Source organism: Ornithorhynchus anatinus, chromosome 11 (genome assembly GCF_004115215.2).
Source record: "Ornithorhynchus anatinus isolate Pmale09 chromosome 11, mOrnAna1.pri.v4, whole genome shotgun sequence".
NCBI classification, from domain to species: Eukaryota; Metazoa; Chordata; class Mammalia; order Monotremata; family Ornithorhynchidae; genus Ornithorhynchus; species Ornithorhynchus anatinus.
In genome coordinates, this window is record NC_041738.1 from 6,158,311 (window position 1) to 6,179,871 (window position 21,561).

Genomic DNA, 21,561 nt, shown 5'->3' on the forward strand with positions numbered 1-21,561 from the left:
ACAGGATTTTGGTTATCGAAATTTTATTCTGCAGGTGAACCCCATTACACAGCCAGGCAACGTTCTTCAAGAGTGTCACTACATAGGGATTTTTTTTTTGCCCATAAACCTAAAAGCAATGAGTTAGGATCCATTCCGGACCCCGATAGGAAGGCCGAGCCCTACAAGAGTGACATCGTGAGGCCTTCAGTGCCCACCGAGGCCATTCTCCCCACTCCCTTCTGACCCTCTTTCAACTTTCTGCGACTCCCAATGGCTCTCCTGCCCCGACTGCCCTGCCTCCCCGGTCCGCCACCACACTCCCGTCATGTTTCTTTTCCTGTTTCACTTTTAATCAGAATCACCACTCTTTCTGAGGGCACGACCACCACTGCCCTCCCAGCGCCTTCCCGGTTTGTAGCTCCGCCTGAGGACAGGGACGGAGCAGGTGCGATGCAGAGGAGAGGGGTGGTTTGAGATCTCTCGCCCATGTCCTGCCTCTGGCCTGGAGCACCCTCCCTCTCCATACCCGACAGATGATCATTCTCCCCACTTTCAAAGCCTTATTGAAGGTACATCTTCTCCAAGGGGACTTGCCCTTCATTCGTTCATTCAATCGTATTTACTGAGCACTTACTGTATGCAGAGCACTGTACTAAGCGCTTGGAAAGTACAATTCAGCAGTAAAGAGAGACAATCCCTGCCCACACCGGCCTTACAGTCTAGAGGGGGGAGACAGACATCAAAACAATTCAATAGGCATCAATGTAAATAAACAGAATTACAGATATGTACATATATACACACCCTCATTTCCTCTTTTCCCACTCCTTTCTGTGTCACCCTTGCACTTGGATAAGTTCCCTTTACTCAGAGCTTCCCTCAGCCCCAGAACACTTATGTCCATATCCATAAGATATTTATTTATATCAATGTCTCTCTCCCCCTCTACAGCGTAAGCTCCTCGTGGGCCGGGAACGTGTCTATCGACTCTGTTCTACTGTACTCTCCCAAGCGTTTAGTATGGTGCTCTGCACACGGTAAGCGCTCAATAAATACAACTGATCAATGGATTGGGGCCCACTCCACCTCCTTGGCTTGGGCCAAGGGGAAGACACGGATCGATAGCAAAGCTACAAGCTGTGGGGGGAGGGAAGGTGGTCACGACTGAAGTTCAGAGAGGGAAAAAAAAATCACACTGGGGAGCAGAGGGAAGAGCCTGGAGGTGTTGGCTGATTTCAGGGTGCCCAGTAATAGGGCAGGCAAGCTCCTCAGAAATATTAATAATTATGGTGTTTGTGAAGCATTTACTATGTGCCAGGCACCGTTCTAAACGCTGGGGTAGATACGAGATGATTGGAAGAGCTGACGAGGTCAGAGGAAGTGGAGGAAACGACCTTACCTGGACGGAATATCAGGTGAGTAGGGACATGTGCTGGGGTAGATCCAACAAATACTGCAGGATGTATCCTTGGGGTGCATGTATAGGGCAAGGAGGAGGGGAGGAGTGAGGGAGATCTTCACACAGGGGATGCCTAGATTTGAACCACAGGGCTGTAACTCACCAGTTGCTCTTTACTTTTCGACAACCCAGCCTGGTTAGACGGGTAATTCTCGTTCTAATGCTACCAAACCCCTTCTGGGTGAATACATTTTCTGGAGAAAGGGAACGACATCTCAACTCACTTCTAGGGCTACCCTTATCTAAGCAGAAGAAGCAGTGTGCCCCGTGATTCTTTCTAAAGCTTCCATGTGAGGCTTCTGTTGCGTGGGCAGGGCCGATGATGTCACTACTGACGGAGGGAAAAGGGAAAACACACGGGAGCAACTTTGGGGATTACTTTCAGAAGAAAGGCCATTTCTGGAGAAGGGTTTCTCCGGAAAAATCAAATGCCTTGGATCCTTTTGCATAATACAGAACTTTCCGGATGAGTGCTAAATTTCAAATTAGAAATTTAGTGACCAGAAGAATTTTTACATGAGAGAAAAATGCTATTGCTTGGAAGAAATAAATTGATTTCGTCTAGATTTGCATACTCGTAATTTAAACCCAGAAACAGGAAATCATTTATGGCGGTACATTAGACGATAACTTTGGTTTTTGCACCTCCACAGATTCAGAGTTAAAATGGCTAAAAATAGGTGTCCTGCAAATATTTCCTGAAAACAGGATTCTTAACCAGGAAGGAAAATTTGAAATCCCAATGTAAACTTTCATCCAGAACAGGAAATCAGTCATCTTAACATAGCGATTAGAGTGAATCTCCAATCGATCACAGAATTTAACTTTCCAATAAACTTCTCTTGAACTTAAACTTTCTTTGAAATGGTTTTCTGCAAGAGTCCCTTAATACTATCAGAAAAGGAACCGATTATTTATACATAAAACAGACTAATCCTTCAAAGTTCGACCGTATATTCAATGAAAATAATTTTGTTTACAACATCCAGATGTAATACTTATCCCGCAAGCCTTTCTAAAACTGTTTATCCCTTTCTTAATACGAAATCAATGTGAAATTTCTATTGCAGAGCCCAGGAATGATCAGATTTCGGGACCGAAAAATCGCAGTTGAAGTGAAACCATAATCCTTATTTTGCATCTCAACACCATGCCTTAATGGTTAACAGTGTCATGCACTCGAAAATTATTTTACCGTTTACGTTGACTACGGCGTAGTGATCCAGGCAAGTATGCCCAGTTGACCGAGGTAGGGTGCTTTAAAATTGCTTTGTTCTTATGTGATACCGAAAAAAAAAAATCAAAACCTAAACCCACCCTAGGCCTCAGAAGGTTCACTAGAATCGCTTCAGTTCCGAGACCATTTCCGCAGCTGTCTTACATTTCTTATGTCATCTGCAACTTTGAAGCAAAAATTTCAAGTTCATGAAAGAACTGTGTTAAGGACTTACTGTGCAGCCCGGCTTGGATCACACATGCTCTTCACAAACAGCATTAATCCATGAATTTCTTGCCACAACTTCACCCCACCCCGCTGTCCCTTTTCCTGGAATCCACTTCCTGTTCACCCTTGACCCTTCAGTACGCACGCGAGAGGCCAATAGCCCAAGAGCTACTGTTAACAACTCTGGTTTCTGTTATTCGGTTTACTGGCAGGAAGCTTGGAACTCAACCCCTCTGCCGTACAGTACACAGTGGAAAAACCAGGATCAGGTTTCACCACTAGCTGCCATTCCATGAACCTCCAGATTAGGCGGGCATTCTGCTAAAAAAAAAAAAAGAGAGCGGCCGGAAGTGACAGAATTAAAAACTGCCATGTCGTTTGTTCAGTAGGGACCCCGAGGCCTTTACGTTGTTGAAACGAAAATACATTCTGCCAAACCTCCGTTTCGTAGCCTACAGGGTAGTGATAAACCTTTGTAGCAACAACGCGTGATAATTCATAACCGCTCTTCTTCCCATTGCAAGGAACAGAGGTTGAAATGACTACAAAGGGTGGATTTTCCAAACCTTGGTTTCTTTCTGAGGCTAACTGGATGATTAAGAGAGGAAAAATTTCAGATAGCCAAACCCATTTATGCTGAGTTTTCTAAACTTGTTATCCATTTTCTGAACTAGCTTTCATCCTCAGTCTTTTGCCCACTAAAATCAAAATGACTTATTTTCTGAATTCCAACCCCCCTTCTTTATTCCGCCGGAATCGTAGAAGCTGCAATTAGCTTGCTGGGGCTGACAGTCATCTTTATCACATAACCTTGTTTAAGGGACTAGGGATGGGAGATGGAGTACTGCACAGACATATTTTAGGAACCGACAGACCCAAAACTGAGCTGAAAAACTCCCAAGATATTTTGGTGCTTAGTGCATCACTTCCGGAATCATATTTTGCACAAGTGGGAAAGGAATTCATTTCAAACGTCCTGGTTTTCCTGCTTTAACTAGAAAGATTAAAAATCAACACCAATAGCGATTTTCACTGAATTACAAGATCATTACAATTCATTTAACACTCTCATTCCTATATCAAGCGCAAGAAGCGTTTTCAACTGGGTATACTATAAAGGTCAAAGCTGAGATTTGGTCCACCAAATTTTAAGTACTACCAAACTGGCAATTATCAATCTAATTTAGTTAAAAATGAAATTTAGCAGTTCAACCAGTCACCACTGTAATCAAGATTCTTCTTTTTTCTTTCCATCATAGCGTAGGTCTAAGCTGTGTAAGTTACTTGGACCTCTTCGCGGGCAGGGAAAGTGTTTTGGGGGGATTCGTTTTTGTTTTATGGTGTCTGTTAAGCGCTCACTATGTGTCAGGCACTGTTGTAAGAGCTGGGGTGGATACGAAGTAATCGGGTTGGAGACAGTCCAACGGTATCACAGTATCACATTCATTCATTCAATCGTATTTACTGAGCGCTTGCCGTGTGCAGAGCACTGTACTAAGCCCTTGGAAAGTCCGATTCGGCAACAGATAGAGACGATCCCTACCCAACAACGGGCTCGCAGTCTAGAAGCACGTGGGGCTCACAGTCTTAACCCCCATTTTACAGACGAGGTATCTGAGGCACGGAGGACTTACGTGACTTGTCCGAGGTCAGACAGCAGACACGCGGCGGAGCCAGAATTAGAACTCGGATCCTCCCGACTCCCAGGCCCGTGCTCTCTCCACTAGACCGCACTGCTTCTCGCTTGTGTGTTATACCAACTCTGTTACGTTGTGTTCTCCCAAGAGCTTAGTACAGCGCTCCACACACAGTATTGTTGTATTGTACACTCCCAAGCACTTAGTACAGTCTTTGTGTGGAGTCCCCAAAGGCAGGATTCAACAAATACTGCTTGATTTCACCAACAGAAACACCGCTCCTCAATTGCCTCTGTCTGCCCAAACTGTCTTTGCCTTTGTTTTAGGTACTGAAATGAGGAAACAATCTCTTTCCCACCCATGTCTTTGCTACTTGATGTTATTACTACTGCCTCTTCGACCTGGGTCTTTGGTCTCTAACTAAATTGTAACCTCCTAATGGGCAGGGAATGGGTGCGCAGAGAACCTACCAACTCTGTTATACTGTACTCTCCCAAACGCTTAATACAGTGCTCCGCACACTGTAAGCACTCAAATACCACCGATCTTTTCTCTCATTCCAATAAGGCAAGCGAATGTGGGGCCATTCTATACAGTGAAAACTGCAAGAACACAAGCAACAGGCAAGACCCCGGCTAAAGCATGGCACACACACACACAAACGCGCGCGTGAAAAATACGAATTCGGTTTATTTGACTATTTCTTCAAGCCTTCATGATTTGTAAGATTCTCTAAGTAGCCTAAAAAGAAGATGCATTCTAATAATGATTTTGACCTGGGTAGCACTGTTTTCTCCCTTTTCTCTTACATTTCTATTGAAGCATGAAATTAACATTTTTGGGGTTGATTATCTTGTTCATTCACAAGATCATTAATGATGTCAAGGCAGCTCTACAATTCAGTCTTTTATTTATTTATTTATTTATTCCCCAAAACATGCTGGTCATGAAAAGCACCAGAAAGGTGAGAGATTGACAAACTGTTTTTCTCTTATAAATTTCCATGACTGATGAGCAGCTATTATGTCCTATAGGATTCTGCTTCATCCCGGGGTATTGTCGAACGAAAGCAAAGTATTATTATTTAATTTTTGGTAGTAATTATTAATAATGATCATTGATAATAATAATAAATAGAGCCATGTGGCCTAATGGAAGAAGCACAGACCTGCAAGTCAGAGGACCTGGGTTCTAATCCTGACTCTGCCAATTGCTTGCTGTATGATCTTGGACATATCACTTAACTTTTCTGGGCTTCAGTTTCCTCAACTGTAAAATGGGGATTAAATCCTACTCCCTCCTACTTAGACTGTGAGCCCCACGTAGGTCAGAGACTCTATCCAACCTGATAAAACCTGTATCTACCCCAGCGTAGAGAACAGTGCTTAACACACAGCAGCACTTACAATGTGCCAAGCACTGGGGTAGGTGAAAGACTCTTAGCTCATTGCGGGCTGGGAACTTGTCTGCCATCTCTGCAGCATTATATAGAACCCTGCACATAGTAAGCACTCAGTAAATACTACCGATTTATAATCACGTCATTATAGTCCCTCTCCCACAAGGGGCTCACAGTCTAAGTAGGAGGGAGAACAATCAACGATATTTATCGAGCACTTACTGTGTTGCAGAGCACTGTACTAACTGCTCGGGAGAGTACAATATAACCGAGTTGGTAGATGTGTTCCCTGACCACAGTGAGCTTACAGACTAGAGTGGGAGATAGTAGGATAAATAAATACATAAAAAAGGACAGGTATTAATCCCCATCTGACAGGAGAGGAAACTGATGCACAGAGACGTGAAGTGACGTGTCTAAGATGACACAGCCGGCTAGTGGCAGGGCCGGGGCTAGGATCCAGGTCCACTGACTCCCAGACCCTGGCTCTGGTCGGTAGGCTATGCTGCTTCTCACTCGCGTCCATCTTACTGACCTCTTCAGACCCCTGACTTTTTCAAAATGGTGGATCCCCGTTATAAGACTATGGCACAATCCGTCCCAATAATCACAGTCTGCATGAATTTGGTCCGTTTGCCCGTTAAGCCTTTAAATTCATATCGGCACCCTCCATGAGATCAACTCAGCCCTTTTGGGGGGTCTCTCTCAGTTGGTCTCCCCCTGATGCCCAAATCCATTTCCACCTGCCGCCCAGCTCTGCCTCCCCTTGCTTCCCAGTTCCCCACCCATGTAGGGCCATATGGAAAGCTAGACCATTTCGATTCATTCATTCGATTGGATTTATTGAGTGCCTACTGTGTGCAAAGCATTGTACTAAGCGCTTGGGAGAGTACACTATAACGGACATTCCTGCCCAGAAAACAGTCACAGTCGGCAGTCGAAATTATTTCTACAAATGCATGTCACACGATGACACTGAAAAAATGAGCCCTTCACGGCAAAAGTACAGACATGAAATTCTAGATTGTCCAATTCATTTTACTTCGACTTAGAAGATCATTTCGAGCATGAAGGTAGTTATCTTCTTAGTGAAAAAATACCCTGAGCTTTAGAATACTCTTACTCGAATTTTAAAAAGATTTATCAGAGCAAAAGCACATAAAAGCAGGAGACTGTTTAGGATGACAGACTTGGTTATTTGATGATTATCCTCTTCTATGCTTCAACCAACATTCTTCTAATATTCCAGGCCCTGATTTTGTGTATTTATTACTCCTACTCAGTTATTTTATAGAGTTTTTCAACTGCTTGACTTGCAGAGTTTCCTCTAGTCTGTAAATGCCTTTGTGGTCAAGGATCCCATCTACCAACTCTATTGTATTGTACTTTCCCAAGTGCTTACTAGAGTGTCCCGCACAAAATGTGCACTCAATAAATACCGCTGACTGAGGGATTAAATTATTTACAAACGATGAAACTGATTCTCCAATGCTGTAAAGGGGATTTGTATCTGGGTTCATCGCGTGGACCAAATACGGTGTAACTGTGCATTCATCTGTTTGGGACCCCTCTGCCCGCTATTATTCTCTAACAGAAGAGAACCTCAGCACGGTATGATTCCAAAACGGGAAAATCCCATCCAAACACGACATTCAGAAATATGGGTTAAAACAAATCCCGACAAAAAAGAGTGAAAAGAAAAAGGAAAAATCAGATTAGCGTAAGAGCTGCTGAAAAGGTAGTTTGGAAGGATGGTAGGTCCAAAACTATGCTACTATGAATAATAATAGTAACAATAGTAATCATAGTAAGTGCTTAACAAATACCACATGGTAAGCACTGTACTAAGCGCTGGGGTAGATGACAGATAATCAGTCCCACACTGGGCTCACAGAGTAGATATAAGGGAGAACATGTTCTGAATCCCCATGCTGCTGATGAAGGAAGAGAGGCACAGAGAAATTAAATGCCTTGCCCGAGATCACCCAGCAGGTAAGTGGCGGAGACGGGATTAGAAGCCGGGGCCTCAATCCCCAGGCCCACACTCTTTCCGTTAGGCCACGCTGCTATTAACTACCCAAGGCAAAAAGTCGGCCCCCCACGTGAAGCGACTTAATCCCCGATTTTCTACACTTCAAACCCAGGGCCAGGAAGAAGAAGTGTGTTTCTTTTCTGGCATACTTAAAGAGGAGTCCAAGAATTTGGATGCGGAACACGGCAATGATTAAAATACGCGTGACTGTTGCATTTGCTACCTAAGAAAGGAGATTCTAACTCCTTGGGAACCATACTAGCTTCACAGTACTAGAAATTGCAGTAAGCTGTAGAATCATAGGATGGTTCTTTTCTACAACCGCCCTCCTTTCCTCCTACTCCTTATAAAGGTTCCTAGACCTAGAAGCCATCTTGTTTTGGAAAACTAGGAAAAGATGTTTTGGGGGGGCGAGGGGGACCCAAAACTGAATTATTTTTTTTTAATGGTATTTGTTAAGTGTCTACTACGTTCCAGGTACTGTTCTAAGAGCTAGGGTAGATACAGAGTAATCAGGATGGACACAGTCCATGTCCCACATGGGGCTCACAGTCTTAAACCCCATTTTACATTAGAGGTAGCTGAGGCACAGAGAAGTGAAGTGACTTGCCCTAGGTCACACAGCAGACAAGTGGCAGAATCAGGATTAGGACCCAGGGCTATCTGACTACCAGGCCCATGCTCTATCCACTAAACCACAATGCTTGAGAACAAGGGCTTTAACAAAAACCACAAAACTAGTTTTATGCTCAAATTAAAATTGTCCTTCAGAACTAAACTCTGGGAAACAAATGATTTGACAACACAGTGAATAAACTATTTCTCCACAAAGTAAAAGACCATGAGGCTCAAGAACCTCTTATACCACATGCAGCCAAAGACACCAATCTTTCCTTCAACATTTGGTAGATTGTGCCAAAATACGAATGCCCGGTCTCGTAGGAGCATTTTTTTTAGAAGAAACAAACGAAAAGTACTGCAGTGGGAAATATCTGTGCATTGACATAATTTTCCAATGAGCATCAAATGTTCTTTAAATGCATAATGGAAAACAGCCAACATTGAAGACACTAGCCAAAACACCACATTAGAATAAGCATTTCTTATTGCCCTCCTGGTTTTCCATATTTTGCAATTCTCTCAAGAATTCAGTTGCATCCCACCTGGAGAAATCACAAGCCAGTGAAATCTGTGCCCCAAGATACATTCGCTATGGCTAGTTTGATTCCACTCTATTCTACCTGAAAAGTCTGCATCGTTCACAGAGGAGTGTTCTCACATGTCGAGGACCTAAGGAAAGAGAATCATCTGAAACTAAAATGACTTAAATGTAGGATTTACATGACACTGAGTATTCCTAGAGGAGAGCATTTTGAATTTAAAACACCTCTATTTTTTGGTCTCCATCCCTATAGGGCAAGGTTTCTCTTGCGCTGCTCCATTCCCAGGAGGTCGCAATGGAGTCTAAGCTCACCGTGGGCAAGAACAGCGTCTGTTATATTGATAAAGTGTACCCGCCCAAACGCTCAGTACAGTGCTCTGCACACAGTAAGTGCTCAATAAATATCTGGACTGACTGGAGGATACAGGCTGCCTCCAAAGCAGTGTGGCGGTGTGGACAGGCCACACGCCTGGGGTTCAGAAGGAGCTGACTTCTCATCTCGGCTCCGCGGCTTGTCTGCTGTGTGGCCTTAGGCAAGTCATTTCACTCCAGGCTTCAGTTCCCTCCTCTTTAAAATGGGGACTGAGACTGAGACCCCCATGCGGGACAGGGATTGGGTCCAACCTGATTAGCTTGTATCTCTCCCAGCACTTAGTACAGGGTCTGGCGCGTATTAAGTGCTTAACAAATAACGCTTAAAAAAAAATAAATTCGGCTACTGCCATTTCTTACAAAGTCTGGGGATGATGCCACTGTCAACTCTGCCCAGAGTAAGCGCTTCGTAAAGACAGTTACTCCTCCGCTCCCAACCGGGGCCCCAAGCCGAAAAGCCGCACACCGTAGACGTAAACGGCAGGGAGGTACGGGTGGAAATAAAAATTCCTTTAACGGAAGGGTAAGTGGGTGTCGGGTAAGCTCTTCTCTAGTCTTTAAGCTGGTCTCTAGACTATACACTGGTTGCGGGCAGGGAATGTGTCTGTTTATTGTTACGTTGTACTCTCCTAAGAGCTTAGTACTGTTCTCTGCACTGGGAAGCGCTCAGAAAATATGACCGAATGAACGGGTGACGAGGGGAAAATCAAGCAGAGCAGGTGTTCCTAAGGCGGGTGGCAGAAAGCAAGAGACAGCCAAGAGGGAGGAACTGCGAGTGGGTGCCACGTTCCTCTCCGGCCCGGGGAAACGTGGCCAAGAGAAGCAGCGTGGACCGGCGGACAGACCACGGGCTTGGGAGTCAGAAGGACCTGGGTTCTAATCCCGGCTCCGCCACCTGTCTGCTCTGCGACCCGGGGCAAGTCCCTGCGCTTCTCTGCGCCTCAGTGACCTCATCTGTAAAACGGGGGTTACGACCAGGCGCCCCATGTGGGACAGGGACTGTGTCTGACCTGATTACCTTATATCTCCCCCAGGACTTAGAGGAGTGCCTGGCATATAGCAAGCGCCTAACAAATACTATTAAAAAAAAAAAGATCTGGAGCAGCTCTTCCAACAGGGCACACAGCAAACCAAGAGTTACCTGGTGCTCTCAAGACCCAGTTTGGCCACCCCTAGGCCAGGGGGAATCCAGCAATCTCTGCCACCCAGGCCACGGCCAAAAACAACACCGCCCACTACGCCAGCTCAGGACTGCCAGTGCTTGTTCCACATCCTTTTCCTATGAAATGAGCTACTGATCAGCAAGGTCCCAAAACAATTCCAGGTTACCTTAGACCATCCCCATTACCCATATAATTGGGGGGAGGGGGGGGTAGGACTTCTTGTCTGTCTTTAATAACGGTTTTCTACCAACTAACTAATGCGCTTTTTCCCTTTCAAACACCAACCATCCCGAGCAGAAAAAACGATCCCACTCGGTCATGAATATATCCTCGAAGGAGTAGTTTCTCAACACGATAGACTGCAACGTCCTCGAGGGCAAAGGAATGTGTCTAGCGACTCTTACATTGTATTCTTCCAAGGGTTTAGTACAGTGTTCTGCAGCCGGTACCTCGGATTGACTGACAATAACTAAATGCAGTATATCCCTGTTTCAAAGTGGTGAGTAGCCAAGGGAAACCGGATCCACCCCACGAAGCGCATGTAATAATTAATAATTATGGTATTTGTTAAGTGCTCTCTATGTGCCAGCCACTGTACTAAGCGCAGGGGTGGATACAAGCAAATCAGGTGGGACACAGTCCCTATCCCGCATGGGGCTCACAGTCTTAATCCCCATTTTACAGTTGAGGTAACCGAGGCACAGAGAAGTTAAGTGACTTGCCCAAGACCACACAGCAGACAAGTGGGCAGGGCCGGGATTAGAACCCATGATCTCCGACTCCCAAACCCATGCTCTATTCACTACGGCACGCTGCTGAAATCACAGAAATCATGTTTTTCCTCCTCTAGTGAGCGAATTATTCTTAGTTTAGCTAGTTGTATGATTGCCCTTCTACAAAAATCAACAGCTAGTAAAGTCCCAGGCGGACTTCAGTCACCAGTAAAGTGTTAGGTGGATTAAGCTCGGTCAGCAACCGGTAGAGCAGCATGGCTTAGTGGATAGATCCCAGGCCTGGGAGTCAGAAGGTCGTGGGTTATAATCCCAGCTCTGCCACTCGTCTGCTGTGCGCCCTTGGGCAAGTCACTTTACTTCTCTGGGCCTCAGTGTCCACATCTGTCAAATGGGGGTTGAAAAATGTGAGCCCCACATGGGACGGGGACCGTGTCCAACCCGATTTGCCCGCATCCACCCCAGTGCTGAGTACAGTGTCCGGAACGTAGCAAGCGCTTAAGAAATACCACCATTATTAATTATTATTAGATGGGTCCCAAGACTGAGCCTGGGGTGGCTTACATCTCCTCCGGGTAGGGTCCCCTCAGTAATACTTTGCCTTGGGGTATCCACGCGCATTCCCATTAGTACTTCCGAACTGGAGTCTACGGTTCCCAGCCCTCCCTGCATGCCACACCGATACCTGGGTGTGCCGGCATTATCCTCTCCCAAACGCTTAGTACGGTGCTCCGCCCATAGTAAATGCTCAACAGATATCAATGACTGATTGATGCACCAGTTTATCTCAGCGCATGCTCCAATCCTTCCCTCCAATAAGTCCTCTCCGTCCCTTTGGAAACGAGGTCAGGCCCAATCAAGGGAAAAAGAAAGGGAAAAGAAAGGAGTGTCAAGCTAAGAAAGACCTCCCATTTCCTGCATTTGGCTTGGCCTCCAAAATCTAACTCTGGGCCCTAGCCACGGGACCCCAAATACCAGTCGACAGGTATCATGCCCCAAACGGTAAGAGTTCCAATCTTATCCTTCCAAATAGTACATGATACCCCAGACAGACAGGTAAAATGAAGTCCTGCCTCGTTCTGAAAACTCCTCCCTTGAAAAAAGGCATCGCATCAATATTTTTGCAGCTTTGACGTTCACGTTTCATTATAAACAAAGGAAACGAAACGAACCCACTATTTCCCTGTCAGGCGCTATTTTGTAAAAAAAAAAAAAAAAAAAAACCTGCGGATGCCTCCTTCTAAATTTGATTTGTGTAGGCACTTAAGGAGTCCTTAAGAGTGGTTTCCAAGAGGCTGATAAAAATATTATCAAAGCAAACTGAGTTAGCTGCAAGTTTAAAATGGAACTCCTAAATTGTGTTTTATCACATTTCCTAAACAATAACAGTTTAGCACATTAATTGCTGAGATAGCATCGAGGACCCACTTCCCAGTTTAACAAACGGATCTGGAGTCCACCCAGTGCTTAGCTATGGGAACGTCTACCTTTACCGGAAGCTGATCTGTCTCAAACAAAATGACTGACTCCAGCTGGGGTTTCACTGCAAAGACCTGGACTCCGAAAGAATTCGGTAACCCGGCGGACGTGTCTTCACGAGGGGAACGGATCGGGAGTTTGAAAGAGAAAACAGAAACAAAATCAAGGGAAAATCCGTTCCCGCAACGGCCCAAACGTCCGCTGGCTCATTTCGAGCTGCTGAGAGGGGGCTTGGCGACTTCCTATCTGCCTCGACGCGGCACAGAAGGGCTGAGAGAATTAAGGAGGCGCGATGGTACGGCCGGGGCCGGCCTCCTCACGTGGGCCTGCCGACTGATCCGACGGGCGGAAACGGTAGCCTCCCGGGGGGGCTTTGCCCCCGCCCTCTTCCTCCTCCTCCACCCCAAGACACGGCCTGCCCCCCCCTAAGACTGACTTGAACCCCCTCCCAGGCGGATGTGCTGGCACATGCCGGGGCTAACGCGGTAGGCTTCCCGGCAACCCGGCCCCCACAGCTCGGGGACCGCTCTCGCCGCGACGGCCGCCTCGTGACCGGAATGCGGTCTTCGAACAAAAACGTCCGTCCCGGGACACCCCCGCCTCCCGTAGGCACGTTCCGGGGGAGTCGGCCCGACCCCTCCCCCCAGAGGTCCCCGGATAAGAGCTACGTACCTGCCGCTGTACAGGCGCGCGATTTCGCTCGTGCGAGGGCTGGTGGTTGGAAACGGAGGAGGGCCAGGAATGGGCCTGATTCTGCGAGAGGGCTCGGGCCACGTCAGGAGCCCGGGTCGCATGCTGAGGGGCGAGCTGCCGCTCGAGCTCGTGATCCAGCGCGTGGTTCGAAGTCTCTTGCCCGAATGCCGAATCGTCAAACTGAGGGAGGAGCCCCTCCTGCAGCAGGTCTTCCGGATCGAGCCCCGTGAACGGCTCGCCTTGAGACTCCACTTGATGGAGCAAGTTCTCTTCCAGGGAGGAGAACCCATTGGTCTCTACGTGATCGTCGAAGTGACCCATCTGAGAAGCGGAGCCCACAGGGTCCGAGAAATTCATGTGCACGGGAGACAGCTTGGAACCGCTGAAGTTACTCCGAGGGTGGGCCGGATGCAACAGGGGGAAACTGTTGGAATTCAAAGAGGCGTTCGGGTTCAGGATGTGCTGGGGGGGTTCTTGCTTGGTCCCCGCCTGGCCCGGGAAGCCGCCGCCCCCGGGAAAATCGGACAGGGCGTGGGCCGGGTGGCTGGCCACCAGAGCCGTCGAGGGCTGGAGCAGGCTATTAGGAGAAATGTGGTTACCGGAGAAGGAATAATGCGAAGAAAACGGTTGGGAATTGCCGACGGAGCAAGGAGTCATGTTCGGAGACTGCCCGTTGAAATTCCCTTCCTGGTGATTTCCGCAGAAGTGCATGGAAGCGTTGCCCGTCTGAGAAAACTGGGGCCCCGAGAGGGGCTGCTGGGAAGTCGAAGGATTCGCCATCTGAGAGGGGTGGGTGACCCCGGCTCGGTGGGCGGCGGAAACCTCCAGGAAGGTTTTCTGCTGGCTCAGGGAGTCCCGCCCCGCGTGGAGGGTGTTTCGGCTTCGCTGAGCCCGGAGCGGGGGGCAAGGCGACTGTTGCTGGTCGTTGGCCTGAAACAAGGCAAAGTCGTGATGTGCCACGAAGCTTTTATCCGGCTGCAGAGGCCGGGAGTGGCCCGGCTGGTGGAAAGGAGAGCCGTTCTGACTGGGGACGCCCGCGGCCGTCTGGTGGCCCCACATGGGGCTGCCGTCCGCGACGTCGGGAAACAGACCGTTGGGCTGGTTCTGGGGGTGCAGAGGGGAGCAATTAAACTGAGAGTGGGGCGACAGCACGTTTTCGGCGGGGCCGCTGAAGGACCGGTTCACTTGGTGAAGTTTCAGGGAATCGAACTGACTCAACGGCTCGAAGTCGCTCATCTTGGGCTGGGACGGGGCATCCTGGACGGGGTTCAGCGCGTCGATGTGCAGAGGTTCAAATTCCGCGCCCAGGTTCAGTTCGTCCACCAGCGAGACCGGGCCCGGCTGGACGAAGGAGTCGGACAAACCTTCCAGCGTCTCGCCGAAGAGGTTGGCCTCGTCGAAGAAGTCCATCATGGGATCGGTCATCTTGAAAATCCGGCACCGACCGGGGCTGCGTTCGCCCCGAAGGGAGCGGTCTCGGCCTCTTGGGGAGCGGGCCGGCGCAGACGACCGCCAGAGGTCACAGACTACTCCGAGTCACGTCCCCGTCCGTCGGTGCTTCGGGAGAACGGCATGACGGGCAGGATCGACGTCCTATGAGGAAACAAAATCAAAAGCGACAGTTTCAAACCTAAGGCTGAGTTAGACGATCAACTAGGGAACCGGCGGGTCCGTTGCATTTTCGACTTAGTGCGAGATGCTTTAGTTAAAGGATTTACAGGGAGTTGAGCAGTCATCTCGATAGGAAGAAACACGGCCGGTGGTGGAATTCACCGCATCTTAGCTGCCTCGCCACCCCGAATTTCAATTCTTTAAAGATGAGAGAGCTTTGAAGTAGGAGCCTCGGTGCTTTTCTAACCACTACGCCGGCAGAAGCTGCGCAACCGGGCTGCGAGCTGGAAGTTGAGGGTTAGCTCCAGTTCCTTCTACAATCATAAGAGGAAACGATAAGTGCCAACGCTTACGACGAGACGACAAGTGGAAGATGATCGACCGGATGGGGTTTAAGACTGAGCTCCAAGTGGGACAGGGACTGTGTCCAACCCGATTTGCTTGTATCCACCCCAGGGTTTTGAACAGTGCCCGGCACAGAGTAAGCGCTTAACAGATACCACAATTAATCACGTGATTTCAGAGAACGCACCCTAGAAATGAGTGCTCCTTGTCCCTCGGTATGAATAGTAAAAGGATCTCACACTGGAAATGCAAAAGCTCCCAAGCAAACGGACGCAAAACAAGGACATCACTACAGATAGAATTTATCCTATAATATACACCTGATGCACCTGATCACCTGAAGGTGATATTTTGATGGCAAACGGTTGATAGGTACTTAGAGGAGGTGAGGTTTCCTGCTCCTAAACCAGGTTTTCTGCTATCTTTATACGTGCCTAACGAAGTTGCGTAAATCATACAATGTGTTATTCACTTTAGGTCTCCTCCAAGGTGCCCGTGAAACCGATTAAAGGGGTCAAAGCAGCAGATCTGCCTATCGAGCAAACTGGCTTGGCTGATAACCTTAAGGAGACCCCCTGGGCTCTGCGGAAGTAGACCCTGTTTGCAATGAGGATGTAATCAGCCTCCTCCCACATTGCCAATCCAGCGGTGTGGGCCTCCCCTCCTGGAGATATTGCACATCTGCACACGGTACCTTGGATCCTGGTAGCAGATAGCGTTCTTTGCTTTTTCCTGGGAGATTTCTGCCTTAGGAATGGTCCCTAATTGGTCTTGAGGCCCTGCCTGATTGATAACTGCTACAGTTGACTATGAAATTTATCTCAATCAATCCTATTTATCGAGCGCTTTCTGCGCGCAGAGCACTGTACCAAGCGACTGGGAGAGAGCAACACAACGATACAGCAGACGCATTCCCTGCCCTCATCGAGCTTTCAGTCTAGAAGATGAGTTATATTTGCTCTGATCCACTAGTACATTGTCAGAGAAGCAGCGTGGCTCAGTGGAAAGAGCACGGGCTTTGGAGTCAGAGGTCATGGGTTCAAATCCCGGCTCGGCCACTTGTCAGCCGTGGGACTTTGGGCAAGTCACTTAACTTCTCGGTGCCTCAGTTCCCTCATCTGTAAAATGGGGATTAAGACTGTGAGCCCCACGTGGGACAACCTGATTCCCCTGTGTCTACCCCAGCGCTTAGAACAGTGCTCGGCACATAGTAAGCGCTTAACAAATACCAACATTAACATTAATTAATTACCTTAGATTTTTTTTCCCATCCCCTTTGGTTGGGAAGCCCAATAGGGGGAAGAGAAGCAGACCTTTCTTTTCTTTTCTGCTCAGGTTGATCTCGGTCTATCCTGGGTTAATTAATAATAATAATAATTAAGGTGTTAAGCGCTTACTATGTGCCAAGCACTTTAACACAAGCTTACAGACAAAACGGTTCTCCCAACACGTCTCCTTGTTCACGGAGCACTGTCCATCTGGGGGCCGTTTTTGTCAACCAGGAAGAAGAACTGATGTGAAGGGCCTCTAGACAAGATGGAGGCAGAAGTAGTAATAAGTGCCTCTGGACTCATTACTTCATCTGCGTGATCCAATTCCTGTTAGTAGAAGTTTTGTCCATGCAGATTAATGGAGTTTTCTACCATAAAAACTCCTTTGAAAAGATCTGCCCAAATGACTCTGCTTATATCGTATTTACCCACGCGCTTAATACAGTCACAGTCCTTGGAATAGAGTACATGTTTAACATATACCACAATTATTATTATTATTGAACATGGGGCAGTGGAAAAAGAATAGATCAGGGAGTCAGGAGCCCTGAGTTCTAATTCCAGCTCCACTACTTATCCACTGTTGGACAAGTCACTTATCTGTTCCGAGCCTCGAATTCCTCACCTGTAAAATGGGGATTAAATACCCCTCCCTGTGGGGCAGGGACTATTTACGACCTGCACGGTGCCCAGAACTTAGTACCACGATAATCATTACTGTTATTTGCATTATTACTATTTTATGACTAGGGGAAGTGGGAATTACTCAAGGAAGGCTTGTTGGGGGAAGTGGGCTTTAAGGAATGCTTTGAATTTTAGAAACAAACGGAAAGACATTAAGCTCAGGGCATACCACACATCTTTCAAGGAAAGGGAGGCACAGGAAACAAATAGGGAGAAATAGTTCCCATGAAGCTGCAAATCTAGAGCACGAATCAGATCAGTGCTAAGGAAGTGAAAAGATAAGGAAAAACAAAAGAAAATGCAAATTATAATATAAAAGTAAGACCCAGGGAGAGACTTAAATTTCTCTGAAAAGCAAGTTGTCCCTTCTGCACTGGAGACCTTTTTATGAGTCCAACTTGCTTCTGGATATACTAAATGCTTCTTTTACAGTAATAATGGCTCTCTCTCCCGCTACACTTTGCCTTCAGATTAAAGAATCCACAGTATTTCCAAAAAGCGCATTCATCGTCACGGAACTCTCACAAGATAGGTACAGTGTAGAAAACCGTGTCGGAGAGAAATGTAATTCCTTGGGTTCGTATCCACTGCCGTCCATTCTCACAAAAGGACAGCGGACATCGTCGGTAAACCAGGTCTCCGACAACCTCGGGAAGAGTCTGGCTGCCCCACTGTATTTATCAATCAGTATTTACGGAGGGCTTACACAGTACTAAACGCTCAGTAGCATATAGTACGACAGAGTAGGTAGATCAGATCCCTGCTCACAAGGAGCCTGCAGACCATCGAGACCTTAAAACAAATCAACGATGATCTGGCCGGCCACATGACAACTGAAAGGACGTGGGCCCTCTGAAAGGCCGGTCCCTTCTAAACTGTAAGCTCGATGCGGGGAGGGAATGTGTCTGTCTCTTGTTATATTCTACTCTCTACATTGTACAATGCTCTGTACACTGGAAGCGCTCGACTGACTGACTGATTTTCAACCTATTTCACACGGCTACGCTCAAGGCCACAATACCTGGAAGCTGATGTCAAAAAACAATTCCCGTCCTCTGAGGTCCCGGAGTCATTCATTCGGCATTTACCTACACAGGTTACCATGCTTCGGCTGCGCACATCCGCATGCACACGAACCCACACACACAATGACCTTGCTTCTCCACATCAACACAGTGGCATTGGTTAAGCACTTACTATGTGCCAGGCACTGTACTAAGCTCTGGGGTGGCTACATCGTGCCTTCATTGGGCGAGTCACGGGGAACAGCCAGGTATCCAATGTGCTCTATGGCAAGCTCAGATGGGATGATTCCAGAAGGAGTGGAGAAAAGAAAAGCCTTAATGACGCGACGAAGCAAAACCGCAAATGAACAACTGGGAGATACACAGAGAAGATGGGTCGGCCTGGCAGGCAGCAAACGGAAATAGGGCAGAGACCGGGAACACTGAGTGCCCCACAAGGAGAGATGAATCAGGGACAGGCATCAGGGGTAACAAACAAAGCAGTCAGAGCTAATCTCTAACGTTCGGATGGAGAAGGAATGAACAGTCAACAGTGGCTTTATCGGCCATTCACGAGCACACTCTGTGACGTTTCGTGGCCGTTAGGTGAGATAAGGTTTTCTCTCATCCAGAATGGGGACAACCTTTCTATTTTTTTCCTTAACGGTACTTGGTGAGTGCTTACAGTGTGCCAGGCACTGTACTGAGCGCTGGGGTAGACACAGGGCAATCAAGTTGGACACTGAAGCAGAGAAGCAGTATGGCTCAGTGGATACAGCATGGACCTGTGAGTCAGAAGGACCCGGGTTCTAATCCCGACTCCGCCACATGTCTGCTGTGTGACCTGGACCGAGTCACTTAACCTCTCTGGGCTTCAGTTGCCTCATCTGTAAAAATGCTACCCAAATGGGTGAGCCGGCCCATATTAATTAGCAAGGACCAAAATGCTCCGGGTTCCCTAAGTTCTCTTCTCCTCCAATTCCAAAAATGCTAAATGTTCTTGCTTCTTATTCTTTACTAGCTCTTCCAAAGAGGCACTCTCCACCCATTCTAACATCCCGTATTCTGCCTTACAGTAATCAGGGAAAAATTCAGTTAAAAGTCGAGGTTCATCAAGAAGCCAAGGCTCGTGAGGAAGCCTGTGGCAACCAAAGGTACCCTGGCCTCTTCCCTCCCTTCTCCCCGACCACCGACACCATCCACACGTGCTCAAGCAGAAGTCTGACTCTCCATCATTAACAACTCGGGGAAGTTTGGAACTATCCAGATCTGGAACAAACCTACCTGGAGCGCTGAAGGGCCGGAGGACTCTTCCTTCCTAGAAGCAACGCACGGCTTTCGTGGATACTAAATTGATGTTTTTTGCTAAATATCCCCTATTATTTCTCTCATTTTAGGTTCTGATCCAGGGGCCAGGTCTGATATAATATTCTTGTGCTTTTCCCCAGTGCTTAATACAGTGCTTGACACAGTAAGAACTTAAATATTTATCAACCACAATGATAATAATTAGGCCTTTCGTTAATAGGTAATGTAATAGGTAATGCTATTTGGTAAGCGCTTACTATGTGCAGAGCACTGTTCTAAGCGCTGGGGGAGATACAGCGTACTCAGGTTGTCCCACGTGAGGCTCACAGTCCTCATCCCCATTTTACAGATGAGGTCACTGAGGGACAGAGAAGTTAAAGTGACTTGCCCACCGTCACACAGCTGACAAGCGGCAGAGCGGGGATTCGAACCCATGACCTCTGACTCCCAAGCCCGGGCTCTTTCCACTGAGCCACTCTGCTTCCCTACTGTTAAGCACTTACTATGGGTCAAGCACTGTACTAAGCAAGGGAGTAGATGTGATAGGATCGGTTTGGACACGGTCCCCAATCCCACATAGGCTCCCAGCCTAAAAAATATCACGATAATTATCATTATTACTGGCACATTGGAAGCACTTGACAAATGTCACACACATCAAATAAACTGTGTACATGTTTCTTTTTCTCTCTCTTCACTTAGATCTTTGCTATCATCTCCACTTTCCCATTATTGGTCGTCATCATATTTAAAACCGGTTTTGCAGTTACACTCAACCATCAGCACTCTAAAATCTCCAGGACTACACTCGGTCCAAATCGACTACAGTTGATTTTCGAAACAGATGTCGCGCCTCGCTAAGGAGGAGGAGTGTGGGGTTTAACTCTGGCAAACAAATGCGAATAGCGAAGCGCTGCCCACTATGAAATTCCAAACCACAACTGTCCAACGCAGTCTGAAAGAGTTGTCACATTCAGCTAAATCAGGCACAGCACGCCAGCTGAGAGGAAACTACCCCAAGTCAGAAGCTGGTTAAGAACAGTGAAGGACACGGGGCCCCGTGAAGAGCCTCTGAAATAGGGAATGTGTCTGTATACTGTTATATTGTATTCTCCCCAGTGCTCAGTACAGTGCTCTGCACCCAGCGAGCGCTCAATAAATTCGACCGAATGAAATACCAGTGGAGATGCTTACAATTGGTCAAATCGGTCGGCAGTACTTACTGAACACCTACTGCTTTGGGCCAAGGACTAAACTACGCGCTTGGGCATAAATAAAACAGAAGAGTGTCTCCCTCAAGGAGCTTACAATCAAATGTGCAAAGCAGCCGATTCGGAGATAAGTGCCAGAGGAAATAATAACAATTACTATTATATGGCATTTGTTAAGCGCTTACTACGTACTACGTGATTAGGGTAGATGGGAATCACAGTCTAAGAGGGCGCCTGCTGTGGGTAGGGAATGTGTCTATCACCTCTTAAACTGTATTCTCCCGGCCATTTAATCCAGTGCTCTGCACACAGTAAGTGTTCAATAAACATAACTGATAGGTTGGTAATTTAATCCCCATTTTACAGATGAAGAAACCGAAGCCCAGAGAAGTGAGGTGACTTGTCCTTTTGTCGTATTCGCCCAACCATTTAATACAGTGCTCTGCACACAGTAAGCGCTCAGAAAATATGCTGAATGAGAAGGGAAGTAGAGGCGGTTACAATAAAAGTTTTGGTCTTGGCCTGTGGGGAACGGGCTAGGTAATCCAAACTTCTACTTAACAAGGAGGAAGAG

General features: G+C 47.3%; 1 protein-coding gene across 5 annotated transcripts in view; it reads right to left on the minus strand.

The window, feature by feature from the left end:
- Positions 1-21,561, minus strand: part of CHD9 (chromodomain helicase DNA binding protein 9) — a 208,292-nt gene that overhangs the window by 136,161 nt on the left and 50,570 nt on the right. For 3 of the 5 annotated variants that reach the window (XM_029075871.2, XM_016226833.3, XM_016226832.3), the window contains exon 2: positions 13,533-15,146. In XM_029075871.2, the coding sequence (XP_028931704.1) occupies positions 13,533-14,978 (1,446 nt within the window). In that variant the 5' untranslated portion in view covers positions 14,979-15,146. Of the gene's footprint in view, positions 1-1,544; positions 1,569-2,892; positions 3,025-13,532; positions 15,147-21,561 lie in introns of those variants that run through there. The other 2 variants (XM_029075873.2, XM_039913496.1) reach the window with 2 other exon arrangements.